The following is a 26407-nucleotide window of genomic DNA, read 5'->3' as shown; positions in this document are numbered from 1 at the left end:
AGAATTCGAAGATAAGTCCTTCTCTTGAGTGAAATCTGACCAAAAAAACTAAGCCAGGAGGGTAGCCTGCCAGTATGAAGACTAACAATGCCAGGCGTTCAGGTTTCTCATTGGAAATCCTAAGTGCTGTAAATTTTTCAAAAGGCACAGTTTACAGATCCAAGCTTAATGCGGCTACTGGCTGAAATGACCGCTGGATTAATAGAATTTAGCTGTCCTGATAAAATATGAGTTTTGGCGAGTGACTGCATGAAAGGGGCACCCCCGACCCATTCTCTGGCATCCTAAAACAGCTTCAAATGTTATAAAGCAATTAACATTACCCAGGAGAGTCAGTTATAATATCTGTCCCTTTTTATTTCCTAATGACTTTTTAAAAAAGGTATTTACTTGCTCCGAAACATTTCGTGCTCAACTCCGGGAAGCAGCGTGGCTCAGTGGAAAAGAGCCTGGGCTTTGGAGTCAGAGGTTATGAGTTCGACTCCTGGCTCTGCCACTTGTCATTTGTGTGACTGTGGGCAAGTCACTTAACTTCTCTGTGCCTCAGTTACCTCATCTGTAAAATGGGGATTAACTGTGAGCCTCATGTGGGACAACCTGATTACCCTGTATTTACCCCAGCACTTAGAACAGTGCTCTGCACATAGTAAGCGCTTAACAAATACCAACATTATTATTTAGGCCCCAGATTTAAGAATTGCATGAGACAATTTTGAATTATCAGCAATGTTTTTTGCTCTCCGTAACCGGTTTTACATGTTCTTATGTTCATAATTTAGAGACATTCCTGTACCTTCTGAAATCTAGACATTGATTTTATTTTCCTGGAAGAAGGGATATTGAAGATTTTTAGGGTTTTGTAATTGCTAATTATAATACCTTGGCATTATTTTTAGGTGAGGTCTTGAGAATTTTCAGGGATATCAAGGTTTATTTTCCTGAAGACTTATCTGATTAAACGTCCTCTCCCTTAAATTATTCTCAGATATTCTTTTTTCCCTTTCTTGTCCTTTCTCTCTTGCATTTTCCTTTTTTTTTTTTTTTAACCAACCCCCAGCCTTGGATGAACTCTACAGAAGGCTTCTTCTGGTTCTGTGCTTGTACCGCAGAGCCCTGCTGGAAGAAATCCAGACACCAGGTCGACTTTGGCCATTTCAAATTCATCCGTACTTATTATCCTCCCTCCCTTCCACTCAGTAACATTGCTTCTCCTCCCTCGACTCGCATGCCAGTACCCCCACCAATTATTTTAGGCCTCTACCTTCTTCCTAAAGCCCCAGGGCTCCCATCTCCCCCCTACTCTTGTCCTCGGAGACCTTGCCAACTACCTTTGACAAAACCGAAACCATCAGGTGTGAGTACTAAAAATTTTCCCCATCCCCTCTCCAACCGCTTTCATCCTGCTCAGCTGTCTCTCGAGGAGATCTCTCACCTGCTTTGTCCATTTTTCCACTCTCATCCCTTTTCAGTTTGCAGGATCACTTGTGTTGACTCTTCTCCCCGCCTTGACCACCTTTTCAGCAGTTCAGTCTCCAGTGGCTCCTTCATCTCTACTTTCCAACATGCTTACGCCTCCCTTATCCTAAAAAAAAATCTCTGGATCCCACTGCACGCTGAAGTTATCACATAATTTCCCAGCTTCCATTCCTATTGGAATTCCTTGAACGGGTTGTATACACCCACTGCCTCCACTTCCTCTTCACCAACTCCCTTCTTGACCCTCTACAAACTGGTTTCCTCCCTCTTCATTCCACTAAGATTGCTCGCTCCAAGGTCACCAGTTGTCTACTCCTTGCCAAAAACAGTGAACTCTGTTCTAATCCTCCTCGGCCTCTCGGCTGCCTTGAGCACTGTGGACCACTCCCTTCACTTTGGAAACAGTATCAAACTTTGCTTTTTCGGAAACACTTCTCTCTTAGTTCTCCTCTTGCCTTTCTGGCCTCTCCTTTTTAGTCCCTTTTGCTGATTCTTCCCTCTACCTTCCACTTCTTAACTGGGGTGTCCTTCAAGGCTCAATTCCAGGTCCCCTTCTCTTCTTATTTAACACTCACCTCTGAACACGTCGGTTTGGCGGGGAACTCGTCTATTGTTATACTTTCCGAAGTGCTTACTACAGTGCGTTGTACACAGTAAGCGCTCAGAAAATACAAATAAATGAATACTCCTCTGGAATGAGTTCCCATGGCTTTAACTACCACTTATTTGCCTCCAGCTCTACCTCACTCGCTCTGACCTCTCAATCAGTGGCATGCATTGAACACTTACTGTGTGCGGGATATATACTAACTGCTTGGGAGAGCACAATGTGATAGAATCGGTAGACCTGAGCTCTGTGCCATCGAGGAGTTTAGAGTGCGGTGGGAGCACCTCTGCGTCAATATCGCTTTCCCTCCTACCTCCAGAACACCTCAGCCGGCATCTCAAGCTCACCCTGTCACTATCTGTTGCCAAATTGTATATTCCAAGTGCTTAGTACAGTGCTCTGCACATAGTAAGCGCTCAATAAATACTATTGAATGAATGAATGAATGAACCTGTCTCAAATGGAACTCCAAATGCTGCCCAAATGTCCACAGCTCAACCATCCTTCCCGTCTCTGGACTCAACATCCTGGCACTATCCTAGATGCCTCCCTCTTTTTCAGCACCCATATTCAGTCCCTCACCAAATCCTGTTGGTTTGGCCTCCAAAATATTTGTAGGATCCTTATCTCTTCTTCTAGGTAGCTATCACGTAAGTCCATGAGACATTCTAAGTCCAGGGACCTGTCACGTTCCTACTTGACTACCAAACCAGTGTGGCATAGCGGATGGAGCATGGGCTGAGCAGGCAGGCAGACTTGGGTTCTAATTCCGGCCCCACCGCATGTCTGCTGTGTGCCTCAGTTACCTCATCTGTAAAATGGGGATTAAAACTGGGAGCCCCATGTGGGACATGGACTGTGTCCAACCTGATTAGGTCGTATCTACTTCCGCACATGTACAGGGCCTGGCACATAGTAAGTGCTTAATGAATACCGTAAAAAAAGTAAAAAATGAAGAATCAGCTTCCTCACTGATCTCTGCCTCTCCAGACCTCCATCTTGTCCCCACCCCAGTCCACACTCGTATCTGTTGCCGAATTGTACATTCCAAGAGCTCAGTACAGCGCTCTGCACATAGTAAGCGCTCAAATACGATTGAATGAGTGAATGCCTGGATTATTTTTCTAAACCGTCATTCTACCCACTTCTCTCCACTCCTCAAAAACTTCCAATAGTTACCCATTTCTCTCTGCACCAAGCAGAAACTGACCATTGCCTTTAAGAAATTCAGTGAGCTCTCTGCCTTATATTTCATTCATTCAATCGTATTTGTTGAACACTTACTGTGTTCAGAGGACTGTATTAAACACTTGGAAAGTACAGTTGGGCAACAAGTACAGACAATCCCTACCCAACAACGGGCTCACAGTCTAGAAGACAATACTTACTCACTCTGTTCTCCCTCTAAACCTCACCTTGAACTTTTTGTTGTTCTCAAGCCCTCATGTGCCATTTTTCCTCTTGTGCTACCAGCCTCTTGCTCTCATCCTTCCTCCTGCCCAGAATTACCTCCCCGGTCCAATCTGACAGGCCGCCACTCTATCTTCAAAGCCAATATTCCTCAATTAATTTCTAATTTTCCCACATTATATTCACCCCCAACTGCCGCTTCAGCCCCTCTAAACTGTATAACCACTTGTGTACTCAATCCCTTTTATTCAAGCACTAACTCTTGAAGTTTTCCCTCTTTTTGTTTCTTCCCCCACCTGTAAATTTTAGTGATTGTTCCCCCTGCTAATTTGTAAGGTCCTTGAGTTTACAAGCCATGTCTACTGGCTTTATTTTACTCTCCCAAGTGCATACTTTCATTCATTCAATAGTATCTATTGAGCACTTACTATGTGCAGAGCACTGTACTAAGATCTTGGAATGTACAATTCAGCAACAGATAGAGACATTCCCTGCCCAATGACGGGATCACAGTCTAAACGACTTCATACAGTGCTTCGTACAGTGCTTTGCATAGTAGTCGCTTACTAAATACTGTTGATTGTTTTGACGTCAGGCCTGGAGTCAGGATCAGTAATCTGTATCTGGCTGCTTAGATTAAATTATATTGGTGCACATCTTTTCCCTTTGGTTGCAGTAATACTAATATAACGAGATTGTTGTCCAGTTGTTGAACACTTAAATCTATTATTTTTCAAATGCAATGTTTTATGTCTTGCAGAGGATTTGTCTATCAGTATTTCTGTCTCCAACTGCCAGATCCAAGAGAATGTGGTAAGTCAAGATCACTTAGAACAATGTAAAGGGGAATGAGATGAACTAAATGGGGACAAGTTCACTAGGGAGGAAAAATAAAGTGCCAATGAGAGCTATTGAAGAACTGGCCAAGCCTACCTAAAGCAGAAAAAGATCAGGCTTGTGAGATTTGGGGGGTTTTTTTTGTGTGTATGTGCTTACTTGAAAGTGTAGGTCACTAGCCAATTCTTAATTATACAGGGTATAGGAGCAGACTATTGAGGCATATCCTCTTTTTTTAAAGGTATATATATCTCTCTATATATAGAGATATATATACATATATCCATGTATAGAGAGATATATATACATAGTCCAAAAACATGGGTTCACATCTCTACTCTGCCAGTTGCTTTTTGTGTGAGCATGGACAAGTCACCGAACTTCTCTGTGCCTCAGTTCTGTCATCTATGAAATGGGGATTAAATCTTGCTTCTTCTAATTTAGACTGTGAGCCCCTTATGGGACAAAGACTGTATCTAACTTGATAAACTTGTATCTACCCCAGCACTTAGAACAGTCCTTGGCACATTGTAAGTACTTACCAGATACCATAAAAAACAACAAAAAAAATGCTAAAATCAGGTTTTATTGCATTTTATTACCTTGGACAGTTGAGAGACAATTGAAATTTAGCTTAAATATACTAATAATTAGAATAGGAATGCTCATGTAGGATTCTAACTAAAATGCCTTTCAAAGTACCCCAGAGCGTGAGGGGTCATTCAGTCCCATTACTCTCAGTAGAAACTCTTGAACATCGGCCTCAATCAGCTTTTTCCCCACTACTCGTCTTTACTCCTCTCCCATTACACCCCAGCTTGCACACTGGACTCATCTCAAGCCAACCCACTCTATTCCTTGTGCCTCATTCTCGTCTCTTTTGTGGCCAACCTCTTACACTTGCTCTTCCACCTGCCTGGGGTTCCTTTTCCCTCTCACCGTGTCCCTGTTAGCACTCTTAATCTCTTGATTAAATGAAAGACGGCTGTATGAGGTAGAGCTTCTCATAGGAAGTAAGGGAAAGTGAAATAATGCATTCCCAGGTTCCAAAATATTGTCCAAAAGAGTAGAAAAATAAACACTAAATTTAATTACATGATCAAACGTATTTTGATACTGTTCTATTGTGTACATTTGTCAATGTGTAGCTTTCCCATCCTATTCAGCCACAAGTGTTATCCTGTGATAATGTGCTGGAGATTTGCCATTATATTTGCTAAATTAAAATGGGTTTTAATCACTCTATTCAAGTCAGTGAGGGAGAAAGGTAAGCTTTGCAGCATCATCTCTGAAGTATCGGCTTATACATACAGTAATGCTAGTCTGAAAGAGTGCTTAAAGAAGAGCATTAAAATGGCTATATTTGAAGTTTCACAATTAGGCTTTGGTCTTTTTGGTGCATAATAAAGATTATATTTCAAAAGTGGTTTGGGGGTTAGATTTGAAAATCAGCTTTATCGTTTATGAAATAAGTAGCATAATAGAGCAGTAGTGTGGATGGAATCATTGAAATGATGGATGGAAATTGTACTTTGAATTTACTGTTTCCGTTTTTCCTTAAATAGGATATCAGTTCTGTCTATCAGATCTTTGCTGATGAAGTACTTGGTTCGGGCCAGTTTGGTATTGTGTATGGAGGTAATCCTTTTTCATTTTGCTGTTGTGGCTGTATAGGTTGGAGATAAAATACTTTCTGGGATCACTTTTACAGTTGACATGTTTAGTTGGGTATCTGATTTTTGGAATTATCCTACAGTGTCATTTTAGGCGAACATTCCCCACCAAACCTTTCCGCATCACCTATTTAAGACCTATGGGTACCTTTACAATGAGGAGAAACCAGAACTTTTGTGCTAGAAGCTTCCTGAAAGACAGTTGCACATTTAAGGAATTGCTTTGTTTTGAAATTCTTCATTCAAGATAAGGCATCTCCAGAATTATTACACCAGTCACGGCTCAGACCTAATGGCAGACTTAAAAAAATATTAGACCCAATTGTGTGTATCAGTCAGTCGTATTCATTGAGCACTTACTAGGTGCGGAGCACTGTTCTAAGTGTTTGAGAGAGTAGAATACAACAGAATTAGCAGTCATGTTCTCTGCCCATAGCGATCTTATAGTATAGTATATATTAAACTTTTTGAAATTTAAGGGCAACTTCCCACTACCCATTTTCACATCTGTTTGACCTGTCATCACTTGACTCTGTTATTTATCTTGCCTTTGTTTTTTTGTAGGAAAACATAGGAAGACTGGAAGAGATGTGGCCATCAAAGTAATTGATAAAATGAGATTCCCCACAAAACAGGAGAGTCAGCTTCGTAATGAAGTAGCCATTCTGCAGGTAAAAAGCGTTTTGTTGTGCAGATTGTTTTTTAAATCTGCTGTCAATTTATTGGCTAAAAGTATGGCAAGGTAAGTCTCAAAAGAGCCTGTCTCTTTCTGAAGACTGTAAGCTTCTTGTGGGCAGGGATCACGTCTGTCAGCTCTGTTTAATGTACTCTCCCGAGCGCTTAGTATTGTACACTGCGTACAGTATGTGCTCAGTAAATACCACTGATTGATTATGGACATAGTCAAGACCGTTCACTTTCCAGTGGCTTCTTCCCACTGGTTTCAAACATGTTCATGTATCGCCTATCCTAAAAACCCCTCCCTTGACACCACCCCTTGCCCTCTCTCCCTCCAAACGTTCCTTTTCAGTTTTCTTGAGGGCATTGTGGACAGCCACTGCCTCCACTTCCTCTCCTCCGATTCTCTCCTTGACTCAATCAGTGGTAATTATTGAGCGCTAACAGTGCGCAGAGCACTCTACTAAGCACTTGGACCGCCAGTCCGGCTTCCAGCCTCTTCGTGCCGTGGAAACCGCCCTCGCTAAAGTCACTGTTGCTCTTCTTGCCTGACTCAGCAGCTTCTCCTCCATCCTAGTCCTCCTCAACCTCTCAGCTGCCTTCGACACTGTTGACCACCCACTTTGCCCTGAAACATCATCCAACCTTGGCTTCCCTGACACTGTCCTCTCCTTGTTCTCCTCCTATCTCTCTGACCTCTCATTCTCAGACTCTTTCTCAAGCTCTTACTCTGCTTCCCACCCTCTGCCTGTGGGTGTCCCCCAAGCCTCAGTTCGGGGTCTCCCTTTATTCTTCATCTACGCCCACTACCTTGGAGAACTCATTTGTTCCCACAGTTTCAGTTACCACTTCTGTGCATATAATTCCTAAATCTATATCTCCTTCACTGCAGTTCTGCATTTCCGCCTGCCTTCAGGACATCTCTACTCGTGTATCCCACTGACACCTCAAACCTAACATGTCTAAAACAGAACCCGTCTTCCCACCCAAACCCTGTCCTCCCATTTCTTTTCCATCACTGTGGACGGCACCACTATCTTCCCTGTCTCACAAGCCCGTGACTTTGGCATTATCCTTGACCGATAGCTTTCATCCAACAGAAGTATACAGTCCGTCACCAAATCCTGTCGGTTCTACTTTAACAACATTGCAAAAATCCACCCTTTCCTCTCCATCCAAACAATTACTATACTGACCCGATCACTTATCCTCTCCCACCTCGACTACTGCGTCAGCCTTCTCCCTACCTCCTGTTTCTCTCCACATCTAGACAAAAAAAATCAGCCTGCGTCTCCCCATTCCTAGAGAACCTCCAGGGGTTGCCAGGCCCCCCCACATTAAACAGAAACTCCTTACTGTCAGCTTTAAGGCACTCAATCATCTCACCCCTCCTCCCCGCTCCCCATTACTTGGCTGATTTCCAACTACAAACCAGCTTGCACGCTTCGCTACTCCCAAGCCAACCTACTCACTCTACCTTGATCTCATCTCTTTTGCCGTCAGCTGTGTGCCCGTCTCCTCCTTCTGACCTGGAACTCCCTCCACCTTCATGTACTACGATCACCACTCTTTCCCCACCATCAAAGCCTTATTAAAATCACATCTCTTTCAAAAGGACTCAGACCACATTACCCCTCCTCCCTTTCCTTTGTGCATTGCCTGGGTACTTGGATCTGTACCTTTAAGCACTTAAGAGAACAGCGTGGCTTAGTGGAAAGAGGTCATGGGTTCTAATCCAGGCTCCACCATTCATCAGCCTTGGGGCTTTAGGCAAATCACTTAACTTCTCTGTGCCTCAGTTACCTCATCTGTAAAATGGGGATTAAGACTGTGGTGTGGGGCAAAAAAAAAAAAAAATCAGCTGAACACTTAACGGTGGTGATTTTAAACGTCTGCCTGGAAATCGTGGGATTGAATTTAAAATGCCGCGTGCTCCCGGATTCGGAACTCAGCGTGGAGCGGAAGTGAAGCAATTTTCACATAGCCTTGGTGGTATGGCAAAAGTAGCAGATATCATCATAGCCCAGAAATCTGTGGAAAAATTCTACGTAGATTTGCGTGCTCTGAAGAGAAGGTAAGGGACCTGCGAACCAACTATTAACTTTACTTAAATTGCACGGTTTCTTTGGGTCATTAGTAATAACACTTGTCTCTTCTCCTTTTTCAAGTGATGATGTTCTGAAGATCTTCCCAACACCCTCTTCAAGATAGATTCCCTCAGCTCTTTACCATCATAACAGCCACCTTTAATTAAGAAACAAACTCAGTAGACCTGAGATCATGGGCTACCGTGCAGCACCCCATGATTAAAGAGTATTGGTGGGTTGTTCACAGGAGGGTGCAATTCATTCTGACTTGGACCTTACTTCAGCTACAAATAGGTTCAAGGAAGGAATTCTTAAACTCTTTATCCTACAACCCTTTACCCCTTCTGAAAAGTCCTATTATTATCATGGCATTTGTTAAACGCTTACTGTATGCCAAGCTCTGTTTCTAACCGCTGGGGTAGAGAGAAGTTAATCAGGTAGGATCCAGTCTCTGTTCCATGTGAATCTCACAGTCTAAAAAGGAGGGCGAACAGGTACTGAAACTCCATTTTGCAGTTGAGGAAACTGTGGCACAGAGAAGTTAAGCGACTTTCCCAAGGTCACACAGCAGGCAAGTGGCGGTCCTCTGACTCCCAGGCCCGTGCTCTTTCCACTAGGCCACACTGCTCTTGTGATCCTCTCCTCCCAGCATCCTCTCCCCTACATTGAAGTGAAAAAGACAAAAACTGGCAAGGAGAATGACACAATTTTGTGTTCTAAATCCAGTCTTCTTTTGATCTTTTTCCAGGTATTTGAAAAACAGCAGGATTTTTTTTTTAATGGTATCTGTTAAGCACGTACTATGTGCCGGGAACTATACTAAGCCCTGAGATCGATACATGATAATCAGGCTGAACAAAGTCCACGTCCCACATGGGGCTCAGAGTTTTAATCCCTATTGTACAGATGAGGAAACTGAGCCGCAGAGAAGTTAGAAGTGACTTGCCCAAGCTCACACAGCAGGCAAGTGGTGAGGTTGGGATTAGAATTTCTGACTTCCAAGCCTCTATCCACTAGGCAACACTACTTATTGCAAATGATTTGGTGTACAACACCTACCTCTGTGAATACTGGAACCAGGAATAAGGACTCCGATTAGAGAATTGGCTGAACAACTGCCAGAGAATGTTCCTTGTGATCTCATTCATTTGTTCATTCAATAGTATTCATTGAGCGCTTACTATGTGCAGAACACTGTACTAAGCGCTTGGAATGGACAATTTGGCAACAGATAGAGACAATCGCTGCCCATCGACGAGCTTACAGTCTAATCGGGGGAGACAGACGGACAAAAACAAGACAACTTAATCGCAATAGATAGAATCATGGGGATGTACACCTCATTAACAAAATAAATGGGGTAATAAAATTAATAGGGTAATAAAAATATATACAAATGAGCACAGTGCTGAGGGGAAGGGAGATGGGGAGGAGCAGGGGGAAAGGGGGCTTAGCTGAGGAGAGGTGAAGCGGGGGCAGAGAGGCAGCAGAGGGAAAAGGGGAATCTCAGTCTGGGAAGGCCTCTTGGAGGACGTGAGCTCTCAGTAAGTAGGGAAGGTGAGCTCTCATTACTGCATCTCTCTCCAAAAATATGGCAAATCTTGGAGTAGTTGAGCTGATGAAGTAACCACATAAAGGACCTTTGAAGTCACGGGTGTTGGTGAAAAGCTGGGTTTCATAGCTTCCCGCAGGGAAATAACGATGTCTACTGTGTGTGTCAGATGACTAGTTACGTTCCTGTCACGGAAACTGTATCAATGTGCTTTCTGTTCAAACCCTCACCAGCGGCATAAAAAGCCCAACTTCTCAGGGAAGAGGGCCTGCCAATTGTATTCCTTTACGTATTAAACAGTTTTCAAACCAAAGAGCGTTATAAGCTCGGTTTCTACTGTTGGCCAAAGAGTAACCGACTATTCTAGAGAACAAGGATGGCTAAGCAAGACCGACCTTGGGAGCTTGAGAACCAAGGAGAAGGTTGTATCCTTTATCGTGGGTAGGGACACAGTGAAAAGCGAATTCTTACTTTCTGAAAGTTTGTCTCACTAAGGCCATTGAGGCTAAGTTAATGAATTCCCTTTACTCGAGCCAAATACACTCATGTGAAAGAAATATAGCTGTGAATATCCCCTCTGGACCAAATTTTTGTGTGCTCCTGGAAAGGACAAAACAACTCCAAAGTTAGTTTCTAAGTTCCAAAAAGAGTATATCCAAGGATTTTAGTAACAGTTGCCTTCTTAACCTTCTTAACAAGACAGAGGTAATCGGAGGAGGAGCTGTATGGGAGCGGTGACTTGTGCGGCTATCCCAGACGGTCACTGCGCCTCACAGCGATTTACCAACACTTACCTTACGAATTTTATAATGAGGTAAAGGGGAGGAGATGAGAGGGAAAGAAGGAGCAAGCTGATGCTGAAGTGATGGGAACTTCACATAGAATCACCTAATGTTGTGAGTGGGAGCAAAGCCCTTTCAAGAACCCCCAGCTGACAGGTGCAGCCTCTACCCCCCCTTCACCTCTCTGCAGCTAAACCCTCTTCTCCCCCCTTTCCCTCTCTTCCTCCCCCTCTCCCATCCCACCCCCTCAGCACTCTACTCGTCCGCTCGACTCTATATATCTTTATCACCGTATTTATTTTGTTTAATGAGATGTACATCATCCTGATTCTATTTAGTTGCCATTGTTTTTATGAGATGTTCTTCCCCTTGACTCTATTTATTGCCATTGTTCTTGTCTGCCTGTCTCCCCGATTAGACTGTAAGCCCGTCAAACGGCAGGGACTGTCTCTATCTATTGCTGACTTGTTCATTCCAAGCACTTAGTACAGTGCTCTGCACATAGTAAGCGCTCAATAAATACTATTGAATGAATGAATGAATGAATATTCAAAGTCTGTGGGAGTCACAACTTTGATTCCAGAAGAGCCACACATGTCTTGGACAAAGGTTTTCCTCCCCTCTTCCTCGATACAGGGTGATTTGGTTGCTCCTACTGCTCCCGCTTCTGCTAGGGAAGCAGTGTGGTCAAGCGGAAAGAGCACGGGCCTGGGAGTCAGAAGGACCTGGGTTCTAATCTTGGCTCCTCCACTTGTCTGCTGCATGGCCTCGGGCAAGAGTCTTAACCTCTCTGTGCCTCAGTTTATCTGTGAAACAGGGATTAAGGCTGTGAGCCCCATGTGGGACTGGGACTGTGTCCGACCTGATTAGCTTGTATCTAGCCCAGCGCTTAGTACAGCACTTGGCATATGGTAAGCGCTTAATGAATGCCATGAAAAGATAAAGAGGCCTTTCCTGCTCTGCCACTTTCCTTCTGTGGGACCTTGGGAAAGTCAACTTCTCTGTGCCTCGATTCCCCTGTTTGCAGAATGGGGATTCAGAACGTGTTCTCCCTCCTACTTAGACTGTGAGCCCCATGTGGGACCTGATTATCTTGTTTCTACCCCGGTGCTTAGGACAGTGCTTGGCTTTTTATAAGCGTCTAACAAGTACCACAGTTATTGTTGCAGTAGAAATGCCAGGGCATCTATCTCTTCTAGACTCTGAACCCATCATCGTTGGGTAGGGCTTGTCTCTGTTGCCAAATTGTACTTTCCAAGCGCTTATTGCAGTGCTCTGCACACAGTAAGTGCTCAATTAATACGATCGAATGAATGAAAGAAAAGACAGAGTGGGCCTAGAGGCTTAGAGCCCAAGGGCAGGGTTTGTGCCCTACTTTAGTACGTGGAGTGGTTGTGTTGATTGGAAAGGAAGGCAAGTAACCACCCCCACCCAAACCGATGGTGAAAATTCTTTAAAGGCATGACAAATATAGATTTTGAAACAGTGATGCTGTGAGGTCATGGGTCACCAACTAGGAGAGGGTGAACACACCTTCTATTGTAATAAAGATGTGTTTGGTACGTACAGCGTGAAATATGTTTATATTTTTCCTACAGGGTTCTATTCTTGAAATTCGCCAGATAAGTCTGTAGTGAGAAAATTGCCCTCTAGCTAATAAAGTGTAAACGGGAATACTGTAATGTAATCAGTGGAAAGAAATGCCTTTAATTTTCTGATCCAAAAAGATGTCCCGGGGATGTTCTTCAAAATACTTTTGGCATTAATCAAATTGTTTTCCAATAACTTTTCACTCGCTGAAATTAAGAAGGTTAAAGATCACTGGGAGAGATTAGCCGTCTTTATTGTTTTCTGTCCTCTGCTTGGTGTCTTGCCTGCTCCTCATAAGGCAGGAGTCAAGCCAAACCTGAAATCAGGCTGAGAGACCATCACCGCGGCTTCTTCAATTTTAGTATGGTGAATCCATTTATTTTCCCCTAGAACAATGGGATTATAGCACTAGTAGCCTGGTCAGGAGGATTGAGATAGAAGCAAGTCCTGCTTCCTTCTTGTCCTTGGTGTCCAAAAGATAGAGTTTGGGCAGAAGGCACGGGACTTGGGTCTATTCTCCCAAGGGATGAAGAGTTGGATTCACAGTGGGAAGCTTCTTGGCACCCCAGTTTTTGAAGTAGTTGCATCACACTTCACTTACCCTACTGTTTTCCACAGCTGGGTTCAGTCAGGTTTTGGAAAACCAGACTAACACCTTAACTCTTCATCTAGCCTGAATCTCCTAATGATGGTTGTGGTACTTTTAATATTCACTTGGATATGTCCAAGTCGTGAAACTCATTCTCTAGACTAAGTTCTTTGTGGGCAGGGAACATGTATGCTAACTCTGTTATACTGTGCTCTCCCAAGTGCTTAGTACAGTGCTCAGCATATAGTAAGCACTCAACAGATACCATAGATTAAGCCCCCGAAACAAAATGATCCTAAGGCACTAATTGGGAATGGTTCTGTTCTAAAATTGTACAATCCCTGAATCGCTATCCTTTTTAATATTTCTCTAATTTTGGAGTATTCTGTAGAAGGCAGAGTGTGTCACAGTGTGATTCTTGTACTATCTCTTGTTTTTTTGTGTGTTTTATTCACCATTTATAATGAGTCTGTATTGTTGTTTGCTTCTCAAACGTTCTCCCATTTCCTCTAGTTTTTCCATCTTCCATTCACGGTTTTCCCTCCAGGGATCTGCGTGAGAGAGTCAGATTTGTAGTGGTTTACCTTTATGTGTTTTGAATAAATGCTGTGCGTGTCTCTTTAGAATCTGCACCATCCTGGGATCGTAAATCTGGAATGTATGTTTGAAACCCCTGAGCGAGTCTTTGTGGTCATGGAGAAGCTGCATGGAGACATGCTAGAGATGATCCTTTCCAGTGAGAAAAGTCGGCTTCCAGAACGCATCACCAAATTCATGGTCACACAGGTATCCTGACTTGTCTGGGGAAAGAGAACTGATTTGAAGACATAAACGCTATTCTGGTGAGGGAGGGAGAGGAAAAGGGCATGTCATGGTTTTCAGACTTGAAAACATTTCCGGTTATTTCGGAATGTACACGGTAAATACTCTGTACCATTGACTGATGATCAAGTCAAGTATGAAATAATTCAATCACGTGATATTAGGAGAATCATAACAGCTTGCGGGAAAGAAAATGTGTCTGTTTTATCGTCGTACTCCCCGAAACAGTACGGTGCTCTGCACACAGTAAGTGCTCAATAAATCCGATCGATTGACTGACTGATAGCTTCGCCTGAGAAGATAAGCATTGCTGGAATAACTTTTGAATAAAACAGAATGCACTTTAGTGGCTTCTTCAAATTACATGTTGTATTAGTTCTTGATTTTTGATTCTTGGATATTTGCCCTCTGGGTATTTGGAAACCGTCTTCCCTTTTTTCCATAGATCCTTGTCGCTTTAAGGAGTTTACACTTTAAGAATATCGTGCACTGTGATTTAAAACCAGAAAACGTGCTCCTAGCCTCAGCAGAGCCATTCCCTCAGGTGAGTAGTGTTTTAATGCACAATATTCTGAATGTTTTTAAGAAGTTGGATCCCTCTAGGCTCAAGGCTTGCACACCCACAGAGGAATATTCCTTATGGGCAAGGAAGGTGTCTACCAACTCTGTCATGTTGTACTCTCTCAAGCGTTTAGTGCAGTGCACTGCAGATAGTAAGTCAGTGAATACCATTGACGACTGACTGAATATTTACGGGCAATTAAGGACAGTAAGCGTTACTGCTACTTGTTGCTAGACTTCAGGCTGAGACCCCCAACTCTGGGAAGTTGACAGGGATGGCAGAGGCAGTTTCTTTACTTCCAGCTGGTCTCCCCCCACAATTTTTGCCTTCTCAGGTAGCTAAAGATGGCACGTGCTACCTCTTTAATTAGCTGAAGCGCCATGATACCTTGATATACCGTTACCGGGGGAGCTCGTACCCCTGGATGAGAAACTCTGTTCTAATGCATCCTTTCAAGTCAGAGTTGGCCCTTCATAACCTGCAGAAATCCTTACCACCAGGCAAAATCCTCATTAGCTCTCACCACCCTTTCTCGGCTCAGGCCTGGTGAGAAATTTTCAATGTCTACACGGACAGGCCACTTTGCTCCGGAGTGGTTGGAACTTTTGGGTGATTATTAAGAACAGTCGATCGGAGACGCCTCTGAGAGGTCATCCAGAGTGGCACCGATCATCGTGGACCCAGAACGGGAGTCGCGTTAGCGTGGGGCCAAATGGTGACTCCGGCATTTGAAAAATGATGGAAGTAACCCGATCAGGAGCAAGGCAGAGCTAGCTAAAACAGTAATAGGAAGATGGGGATCAAAGAAGATTTCTGTAGGAAGATGCAGGATTAAGTGGGAATCAAAGAAGATTTCTGCTTCCTCGGTGCCTCAGCCGTGCCACTTGCTGGTGGTGGAAGGGGCGGGGGAACTAGAAGGACATCTCCGGCCTCTCTTGGTTCTGTCTCACCTCAGGCAAGGAAGACTGGGGTGTCCAAGTCTGTTACGATTCGGACGGAGAGGTGCAGCACATTTCTGGTGTGAGAGCCAGAACTCCCTCTGTGTTTATTTATATGATGATATGGTGGTTTGAAATTTATAGGCTGGAAAGAGTGAGCCAAGTTGTCTACACCCGCCGCCTCCACTTCTCCAGTTCTCTCCTTGACCCTCTTCAGTCTGGCTTCTGCTCCCTTCACTCCACGGAAACTGTCCTCCGTAAGGTTATCAGTGACCGTCTTCCTGCTAGATCCACTGGCCTCTACTCCATCCTTGACCTCTCAGCTGCCTTCGACACTATGGACCACCTTCTCCTGCTGGGAACATTCCCTAACCTTGGCTTCACTGACACTGTCCTCTCCTGGTTCTCCTCCTATCTCTCTGGACCCTTCTCAGTCTCTTTGGCAGGCCTCTCCTCTGCCTCCCTCCCTTTAACTGTGGAGGATCCTTCATGGCTCAATTCTGAGTCTTTTTCTATCTATTCCCACTCCCTTGGAGGACCCAGCGGCTCGCATGGCTTCAACTACCATCGCTTGGCAGACGAGTCCCAAATCTACCTCTCCAACCCTTGGCCTCTCTTCTTCTCTGTGGTCTCGCATTTCGACCTGCCTTCAGGGCATCTCATTCATTCATTCATTCAGTCGTATTTATTGAGCGCTTGCTGTGTGCAGAGCACTGGACTAAGCGCTTGGAAGGTACGGTTCGGCAATGGATAGAGACGATCCCCGCCCAACGACAGGCTCACAGTCTGAAAGCGGGAGACAGACAACCAACGAAACAAGTCAGGCATCAATACCAGCCATCTCGACTTGGTTGTCAGTCTGTAGTATTTATTGAGCACTTACTATGCGCAGAGCATTGTCCTAGCTCTTGGGAGAGCACAGGATATCAGAGTCGGTAGACACGTTCCCTGCCCCGCCAGCAGCTCAAATTTAACACCCAAAACAGAGCTCTTCATCATCCCACCCAAATCCTGACTTTCCCATCACTGTCAAGGATACCACCATTATCCCTGTCACATAAGCCCACAACCTTGGCAGCATTCTGGACTCATCCTTCTCACCCATTCAGTCTGCCACCAGATCCTGTTGCTTCTACTTTCGCAAGCTCCAGAATATGCCCTTTCTCCTCCATCCAAATTGCTGTCATGCTGATCCGCACACTCATTTAATCCCACCTTGACGAGTGCATCGGCCTCCTCAATGACCTCCCCGTCTCCTGTGTCTCCATAATCCAGTCCCTACTTTAGAGCTACTTTAGAGCTACTGTAGAGAAGCAGCGTGGCTCAGTGGAAAGAGCACGGGCTTTGGAGTCAGGGCTCATGAGTTCGAATCCCAGCTCTGCCACTTGTCGGCTGTGTGACTGTGGGCAAGTCACTTAACTTCTCTGTGCCTCAGTTCCCTCATCTGTAAAATGGGGATTAAAACTGTGAGCCCCACGTGGGACAACCTGATTCCCCTATGTCTACCCCAGCGCTTAGAACAGTGCTCGGCACGTAGTAAGCGCTTAACAAATACCAACATTATTATTATTATTATTATTACTACTTCACTCTGCTGCAGGGATGATGATTTTTCTAAAAAAAATCATTCAGTCCCTGTCTCCCCACTCCTCAAGAACCTCCAGGAATTACCCATCCTCCTATGCATCAAACAGAAACCCCTTACCCTTGGTTCTAAGATATTTGATCAGCTCTCCCCGTCTTCCCTTACCTCACTGAATTACTCCCACAACCCAATCTGCACCTCGTTCTTCTAACACCACCCTACTCAGTGGGCCTCAGTCTCTTCGCTTTCCCCGCTGACTCCTTGCCCACGACCTCCCTGTAGCCCGGGACTCCTTTCCCCTTCATATCCAACAGTTCACCACTCTCCCTACCTTCAAAGCCCTCCTGAAGTCACATCTCTTCCCTGACAGTGCCCTCACTTTCCCCATTCCCCTCCCTTTCTTCATCACCTGTGCACTGAGATCCGTACCCCTTAAACACTGGATTTTCACTCCTTTCAGAGCCCCACGGCACTTCTGAACCTCCCCCAAAGGTCGGGAACCGTGCCTATTCTCTACCTGTGTATTCCTTCCCATCACTTGGTACGGTGCTTTGCACACAGTAAGCGCTTTAATAAATACTCTTACTATCCTCCCTGCACCCTCCCATCTCACCATCAGTGATTTATTTTAATGACTGTGCCCCCCTCGGGTCTGTAAGCTCCTTCTGGGCAAGGATTGTGTCTACCAACTACATTGAATTGTACTCTTCCAAGTTCAGTGTCGTGCACACAGTCAGCACTCAATAAAATACCATTGATTGAGAATCAACTCAAGTATGAAATAATTCAACATGTCAGTATTTGGGAGGGCTTTATGCAAAGTAACTCCAGCAACATTTATCTTTTCAGGTGAAGCTGTGTGACTTTGGTTTTGCACGCATCATAGGGGAAAAGTCTTTCAGGCGATCCGTTGTGGGAACCCCGGCATACCTAGCACCTGAGGTTCTGAGAAGCAAAGGTTATAATCGTTCTCTGGACATGTGGTCAGTAGGAGTCATTGTCTACGTGAGCCTTAGTGGCACATTTCCATTTAACGAAGATGAAGATATAAATGACCAAATCCAAAACGCTGCATTTATGTATCCACCAAATCCATGGAAAGATATATCCGGTGAAGGTAAAACGATCAAGTTTACTTTTGAAATTTTCTTTTCCGCGCATTGTAAATAGATTTTAACTCCCCATTGCAAATAAAATGGCATTTGCATTTCTAGTGGGATCTAAAATGTGGGCAGAATTGCAAGTCAGTGCACCAATATGTGACTGCACTCGTTTTTGAGAAGTAAATTTTGTACCCTTTAAAAAATCATACAGTTGAATAGAGACCTATTCACTCATTCATATTTATTGAGCGCTTACTGTGTGCAGGGCGCTGTACTAAGTACTTGGGAAGTACACATATCAATCACTTGTACTTATTGAGTGCTTAATGTGTGCAGAGCACTGTATTAAGCGCTTGCAAGAGTACACTATGCCACAGTTGGTAGACGTGTTCCCTGCCTGCAAAGACCTTACAGTCTAGAGGAGACAAGTCAGGTCCCCCATGGTGCTAACTGTTTTAGTAGGAGGAAGAACAGGTATTGAATCTCCATTTCGCAGATGAGGGAATTGAGGCACGGAGAAGTTCCTTGCCCAGGGTCACACAGCAGACAGGTGACAGAGCCGGGATTAGAACCCAGATCCTCTGACTCCGGCCATGCTGTTTCCACTAGGTCATACAGTTTCTCTATCCAAAGAGTTCAGTATTTGAATCGGAGGTGGTGGAGGTAGATCAGATTAAAGCCGCCGTGATCAAGTTAACATCAGACATTGTAGCTGAAGCCTGTGAAAAATGTTTCCTCTTTGTCTGGCCCGACCCAGCATTGAAAAAGGTCTTCCTGAAATCATCCTTTTTTATTATCTTGAAAGGAAAATGAACGTAGACGCTACCACCCCGTTTCAAAAAGTGTGCTTTGAAAATAGAATGCTGAAAGAGGTTTTCCGTTAAAGGTGGGAGATTAGGGCAGCCCTCTTGCCAGGCAAATTCACTGGGCCCAGAATCCCAACCACACTAATTGATATGTACAACTTTTTTGTTGGTGTGAATTTTTATTAATAACTTGCTAATTATGTCTTTTACCCCCTAGCAATTGATTTGATTAACAACTTGCTTCAGGTGAAGATGAGAAAACGATACAGTGTCGATAAATCGCTAAGTCATCCCTGGCTACAGGTAAAAATGATTAATTTACTGTATTTTTTGATGTTATCTTGCTGGGTTCATTTGTTTTGGTTCTGAAGATGAGTAATAAAACCAATAGGAGAGCAACAACACTGGCATCACTCCGGTGCCCATCTCGCATCCTATTAATCATCTTGGGTTGTTAATTTGGTTTCTGGCTGGTTGAACTGACCAGGCTTTCTTTTCCCTATCCTGTCGTCGAAATGAAGTTTTCCAGTGCGGGAATCCCTGAAACAGATTCTTCCTCCACTGGAGGCTGTTCAGTGCTACTATAATCTCTTTCCCAAATTGATGTTCCCAGGGCACTGCTTATTAGACAAGAAATATTGGAAGTCTAGAAGCATATTTAGAGAAGCAATAGAGAAGAGGCAAGGTCTAGTGGAAAGAGCAAGGGCCTGTGAGTCAGAGGACCTGGGTTCTAATTCCGACTCGGCCGTGCGTCTTCCGCGGGACCTTGGGTAACTTCTCTGAGCCTCAGTTACCTCGTGTGCATTAAGATTTTGTTGGACAGAGATTGTGTCCAACCTAATTACCTTGTCTCCGTCCCAGGATTTAGTACAGTGCCTGGCACATAGAGCTTAACAAATACTGTTTAAAAAAAAGTCTGTTTGCTGTCTTAAGGGTATTGCATCACTAAGTTAGTATCGCATATCACAGTAGAAGCCCACTTCAGGTACTTTCAAATAACTACCAAGAGCTATGCGTTTGTATTAAAGATTAGGTCTCCTGTGAGATTAGCCCAAGAGGACATTTTGCAGCGAAGGCAACGAGTTACTCAAGCTAGAGGGATTCTTCAGGCTCTGAGGAGGGTGGAGGGGGACTGTTTAACTTCTCTAAAACCATGAACTTTGCCTCGATGGCGATTTGTGCTGTTTTTAGACCCGACACGCCCCTGAAGTTTGTAAAAGGAACACCTCAAACTGAAAGGCAACAGAGTCAATCACTCAACCAGATTCACAGCATTTCCAGTGTGCAGAGCGCTACACTGAGCGCTTTGGAGAGTGCAATATAGCAAGAGTTGGTAGACTCGCACCCCGCCTACCATAAGCTTACAGTCTACGGTCTAGACTGTTTAAATTTAAAATCATTAGCTGTACATGCTACTAAATCTTTTGAACCCTAAGGAGGAAAGAAGCTATTTAGAAAACCAGAGGATTATTTTACCCAAACTACAATATTTCTGCTGAAATTGGTAATGTTGCATAATTTATTTTGATGATTGAATATAGTTGCATTTATTTTGACCATGAGCTATGGTAGGTGAATATCTCCCTCTCAGGGTCGCCCCTGGAGAGTTTCCAGTCCTCTACCGGTCTCGAATAGGGGAGGGAGAGTCAAGCAGAGACCCGTCCGTTCCATTCCTAGCTTGGGCAGTGGCTAGCGAGTGGAAGGCAATCTGCTACAAGTCAAAACTCCCCCGTGCTGGGCAGCAGCGGCACGGGAGAGACTCAGGGTGGAGAATCAAGTTTACTGCGCGGAAGGAGGCAGTGGTAAATCACTTGTGGATTTTTACCAAGAAAATCCTATGGATCCACTACCGGAACGATTGCAGGTGGAGTTGGGGCGTTCTGAGAGAGATGTGTCCATGGCATCACTATGGGTCGGAAACGATTTGACAGTATAAGACAAGGAAGCGAATATCAACTGAAAATGGATATTTTCAATTTTCAAAATAACTGAATAATATTATTCAATATAATTAAGCCATTCACTAATGGCTTAATTATCAATCATCATCATCAGTGGTATTTGAATAAAGCCATTCATTAATGAATTAAGGGCCATTCATTAATTTGGTAAAGTCTGGCATGAATGGTAAGTTTGCTTTTTTTTTTTTCCTGAACTCTTTTCCCACATATCACAGTTTCCCAAAATTCTTCTCAGGTTCCCTTAGCACCCTTTAAGCTTACACTGGCCTCCTACTGTGCTATCCACCACGTCTTCCCTTCTCCCCTTCAAATCTCTGTGGAGATTCTTTCCTGAATCTGTGTGGATATTAACCTCATATGCTAATTTACTGTCACTAAAGAGAATGGAATCCGATGCCTACTGCCCTGATATGGACCGGATCATGAGAGAGAACTATTGAAGGGGATGTTCATTCATTCATTCAGTGGTATTTATTGAGCGCTTACTATGTGCAGAGCACTGTACTAAGCACTTGGAATGTACGGTTCGGCAACAGATAGAGACAGTCCCTGCCCAGATATAATCAGCCTGTTCCTGGCAGATCCACACATTCTCATGAGGGATAGAGAAGGTCACTGCGGTCGTTAGAAGCAGAGGGGTGTAGTTCAAAATAGCCAGGGTGACTGGAAATCTTCCCGTAGGTATGCACAGGTCTTCCCTGTTGTTCCTAATAAGCAGGAGATGGAGCTGGTTCTTAAAAGCCTTGACACAGATGAGACTGCATTACCCTCAATATCCCCAGAGTTCATGGATCTGCTGCCAAATTCTACTCTCTTATTTCTGCTGTTCTCTGCTTGCTCCTGGGGTTAATAGTTGGTGGAGGTGGCAGGTGACCCAGCCGAGAACACCAACTCATCTTTTAATGAGAAGCATAAAGAAGCTAACTCTAATTTTTTTTTCTCTAGGATTATCAGACCTGGCTTGACCTTAGGGAATTTGAAACCCGCATCGGAGAGCGTTACATTACCCACGAGAGTGACGACGCTCGCTGGGAAGTACATGCCAATGAACACAACCTTGTATATCCCAAGCATTTCATTATGGCCCCCAATCCAGATGATATGGAAGAGGACCCTTAATTTTTGGCCGATGAACTTCACGTGGGAAAGAGCTGCACCTACGAACCGGTGACGCTTTTCTGGACCGACCGATGCTCTTCGTGTGCTTTGTAGGTGATAGATCTACGGACTGTGAGAAAATGTGGTGTGGAGTCAATACTGTAGTCAACAGTGCAATGACCAGGTACAGAAGAAGATACCGAAAATGAAGATCACCACCATGAAATCAGGCTGAAGAACTGGCGTGAGCTTTCCAGAAATCCTCTGTAACATATGTAATGATGTATGGATTTTTTTTTTATGCCCTAGTCCTTCACTTCCTATATTTTCCTGGCACTCACATACCCCTTTTCTTTTCTATACATTACAGAAAAGTTCACTAGAATCCTAAATCCAAGTTTCACGTAGTTTGACCAAAAAACTTAAAAACTTTTAGCGGTTAGGGCTATTTTATAACGCCGGTTAATTACTTCTGGTCGCGTTTGTATTAAAGAGAAGTTCGAGAGGCAGGCAGAATTATTTTGCGAGGCTTTGAACGTTTAGTTTTTGTGACAGTAGTAAGAACTTTCCTTCGGCTGTTTAGACCGAATCGATGAATGGTATTTATTGAGTGCTTATAGTGTGCAGAGCACTGTACTAAGCAGCGCTTGGGAAAATACAATACAATAGAGTTGCTCGACACGATCCCTGCCCGCAAGGAGCTTATAGACGACGGGACAACGGTAACTTATTTCACTTTTTTCTTTGACAGCGATTGAGCACCTAGGTGCTATATTAACTGTATATTGTTTTCTTAGATTACACATCTGGACGCTTAACTTGTCCGTGTTTCGGCGGGATTGTAGGTTCTTCTTGTTAAACCCGGTCGGCGCGCCTTCCTCATTTTCTGCCTAAAGCATTGGTGGGTTTAACGAGATGAAAAAAAACAGGTATAGTAATCCGCTTTTCCCTGCTAGAGTCTTTAGTGATTATTTAAGTAGTGCCAGGGGTGCAGTTGGGACATTTTTCACCACCTGGGATGCACCTCTGTGGAAAACTCCAAGGAGAGAATTGCAGTAGCTTCCCATGTTTTGTTTTTTTCCTGAACTTTCACATTCATTCTCAAGAAACTCCGGGTCATTTTCTTCTTGGGGAGTTTCCCTAAGGGGAAATGGTTTCATGGGCAAAATCCCCAATAACTAACTTAAATCTGATAGAAACCATAAGGGAGCTGCATGGGCACGATCCATTGTTTTTTTTCCTTCCTTCGGTCCCCTCCCCCAGATACACACATCTCCCACCAACGGGGAACAGGAGTCTGCTACTTTGGGACTCCTAAAACTTTTAACAAAGGTGGTAGGCAAGAATGAAACGGCCACTTCCTTCTGTACTCTAGCCAAAGTGCCGTGCAGCCATTTGGACCATTTCAAGGGTGACCTTATACACTTGATGGAATTGGAAGCTTTAAAACATTTTCTATTTCACCCCTGGGGTTAATTCTTAATTAATTGCCTCTGCATCTTTGATTAATCTAGCAACAGCAAATGCTGGAGAGTGAGAATGAGACTGTGTTTCTGAAGGCCTAATAAGGCCAACCGCGGGCAGGCATCATAGACGAGAGAGTGTGTGTTGGGGTGGGGGGGAGGACGCGATGGAGATGAGCCAGATAAGGTTAGCATTACCCTAACTGCATAGTACATCTTAATAGAGGGACAGTTGGAAAAAATACAGCAGACGTTTTCTTTCTGGGTGATTTTCAGAAGAGCGTCAAGTGACTCAACTGCCCCCCAGCCCCCGATCCGTTTTTTAAAAAGCTACATTCGGTCGCTTTGTAGAGATTCCCACCTTAACCCCGTAGTGAAACGTAACGTTTAGAACAATTTGCTCCGGAAGCACTTTATGGTCTTGGCCATTCTCCCCGAATAAGGGAGATGGCATTTTTAACCACTTAGGGTTCGAATTTAATCAGGTTAGCGGAAGTGATGGAAGGTTCGGCAGATCTTCAAAGCTGGGTGTCCCGTCCATTTCTTAAACACCTCCAGGATATTTCTCAGTCTCATTCAGTTTCCTAATTCAGGTGCGGAGGACAGGATTGATTCACCACATTCTCTCTCCGTCTAAAAACTCAAAGGCACATTCCCCAAATCCCCACGTGAGCCGTCATCTTAACAGAGAATCGAGAATCCAGATGAGGGTTAGAAGGCACGGGAAACAGGGCAGTTTTGTGCTTCTGATCCTCTTGACACAAAGTGGGTTTAAATTTAGGATTAGATTAACACCCCCAGAAACCCAATGATGGTTTATTGCCTGATAAAGTGAAAAATAACTGGAACATTTTATTTGTTTTCTGTACTTGATTGATCAGCCAAAAACTTACAGGTCATGAACTGAATTGCACTCTTAACTTTTAGTTGAAACCCAAAGTTTTTTAAAAAGAAACCTGATTCTTTGCTAAATCACTGTCAGGTAACTTGGAGTTCAGTTGCTCCAGGTGATAAATTTACCTGCGTAACCTTTTTTGTTTTGATCAAAAAGGTGGTTTTTGTATGAGATGTTTTTTAGAATAGCTAATGTAAAATGTGCAGCCTAAAATGACACTGTTCAGTGCTTTTTTATATTTTTTTTACATTCCCTTGTTTGTAAATAGCTTTGGAGAAGCTTGGAAATAAAATATTTCCCAATCTTAACCTTTTCCAGTGGGAAACCCTGAACTATTATTCTATCTCTAATAGAGTGCCAAGACTAACAATTTTTTGTTTGTCTCATTTGGGCTTCAGGATTGTGGAAATAGCACTATTCTCTATTTGTAAATGTAACTTTTGCTACAGAAATAGGTGAAGCTTCAACAGTACAAAAACCCTGATGCTTTTTAAAATCCTGCTGAATTTTTTTTTATAAAATAAAGACTGTATATGTATCTGAAGTCTCTCATATGGTGCAGCAGTTCTGCGGTCGATTCTGCAATGCAGGGGCTGTGATTTCGATGAATACTTTTAAGGAATACTCAGATTTGGTGTACGCCCCATTTCGGACACGGCACGTGTGCAGCATCCGTTTGGACCCTGCATTGTATTTTTTCCCCAAGGGAGCTGCACGTGGTCCAAAGCAGCAGAAAAGCAGCACGGCCTAGTGGATAGAGCACGGATCTGGATTCTAATCCTGCCTCTGCCGCCTGTCTGCTGGGTGACCTTGGGCAAGCCACTTCACTTCTCTATGCTTCAAGTACCTTAGCTGTAAAACGGGGATTAAGACTTTGAGCCCCATGTGGGACGGGGACTGTGTCCCATCTGATTAGCTTTTATCTACCCCAGTGCTTAGAGCAGTGCCTAGCACAGAGCAAGCGCTGCACGAAAAGTTCCCCGATTCTGCTGGTGCTTTCTAACTTGAGTGTGAAATTACGCACAATGGCAGAAGTATTTATTTCGTTACACAGTGCTAAAGTGGATAATAATTATAAAAATGTTGGTATTTGTTAAGCGCTTACTATGTGCAATGCACTTTTCTACGCGCTGGGGTAGATACGGGGTCATCAGGTTGTCCCACATGGGGCTCACATTTTTTAATCCCCATTTTTACAGATGAGGTGACTGAGGCCCAGGCAAGTGAAGTGACTGGTCCGAGGTCACACGGCCGACACGTGGTGGAGCAGGATTCGAACCGATGACCTCTGACTCCCAAGCCCCGGGCTCTTGCCACTGAGCTATGCCGCTTTGCATATTGGAAAGCAAACAGCTAACTAAAATAGCCCATTGTATTACCCAGACCTTCTTATAAAAAATAACTGTGGTATTTGTTACAAAATGATATTCAGTTTTCCTTTCATGGGGTGCTGTGAGGAACCGATCATCATCGTCAATGGTATTGGAGAGCACATCGATGGGTAGACGTGCTCCCTGCCCACAGCGGGGCATCTTAAAGAACACCTCTGCGGTTCTTTTGAAGCAGGTTAAATACTGTTTTTGATTCAAATCCACAGGGAACAGAAGTTGAAAGGAAAGCTATTTAGTAGCGGTAAGATTTACTGAGCCCCTTCTGGGTACGGTGCTCTATTTGAAGTGCTCGGAAATAATAATGTTGGTATTTGTTAAGCGCTTACTATGTGCAGAGCACTGTTCTAAGCGCTGGGGGAGATACAGGGTCATCAGGTCGTCCCACGTGAGGCTCACAGTTAATCCCCATTTGACAGATGAGGGAACTGAGGCCCAGAGAAGTGAAATGACTTGCCCGCCGTCACACAGCTGACAAGTGGGACAGCCGGGAGTCAAACCCATG

At 44.0% G+C, this 26407-nt stretch overlaps 1 protein-coding gene and 1 non-coding gene across 3 annotated transcripts in view; both read left to right on the top strand.

Annotated features, from left to right (window-relative positions):
- Positions 1–25061, top strand: part of PRKD3 (protein kinase D3) — a 74555-nt gene extending 49494 nt beyond the window's left edge. For both annotated transcript variants that reach the window (XM_029050599.2, XM_029050600.2), the window contains exons 12-19: positions 4254–4306; positions 5896–5968; positions 6568–6674; positions 13906–14067; positions 14549–14647; positions 18038–18305; positions 19315–19400; positions 22004–25061. In XM_029050599.2, coding sequence (XP_028906432.1) covers positions 4254–4306; positions 5896–5968; positions 6568–6674; positions 13906–14067; positions 14549–14647; positions 18038–18305; positions 19315–19400; positions 22004–22177 — 1022 coding nt within the window. In that variant the 3' untranslated portion in view covers positions 22178–25061. The remainder of the gene's footprint in view (positions 1–4253; positions 4307–5895; positions 5969–6567; positions 6675–13905; positions 14068–14548; positions 14648–18037; positions 18306–19314; positions 19401–22003) is intronic.
- On the top strand, positions 20679–20816 carry LOC114806940. The gene has a single exon (XR_003754993.1). It is a non-coding gene; the product is annotated as a small nucleolar RNA SNORA7 (small nucleolar RNA).
- Positions 25062–26407: the final 1346 nt, after the last annotated feature.

This window comes from Ornithorhynchus anatinus, chromosome X1, assembly GCF_004115215.2.
Source record: "Ornithorhynchus anatinus isolate Pmale09 chromosome X1, mOrnAna1.pri.v4, whole genome shotgun sequence".
In the NCBI taxonomy this organism is placed as follows: domain Eukaryota; kingdom Metazoa; phylum Chordata; class Mammalia; order Monotremata; family Ornithorhynchidae; genus Ornithorhynchus; species Ornithorhynchus anatinus.
The sequence above is the reverse complement of the archived record's forward strand: the minus strand, read 5'-3'. Positions and strand labels throughout refer to the sequence as shown.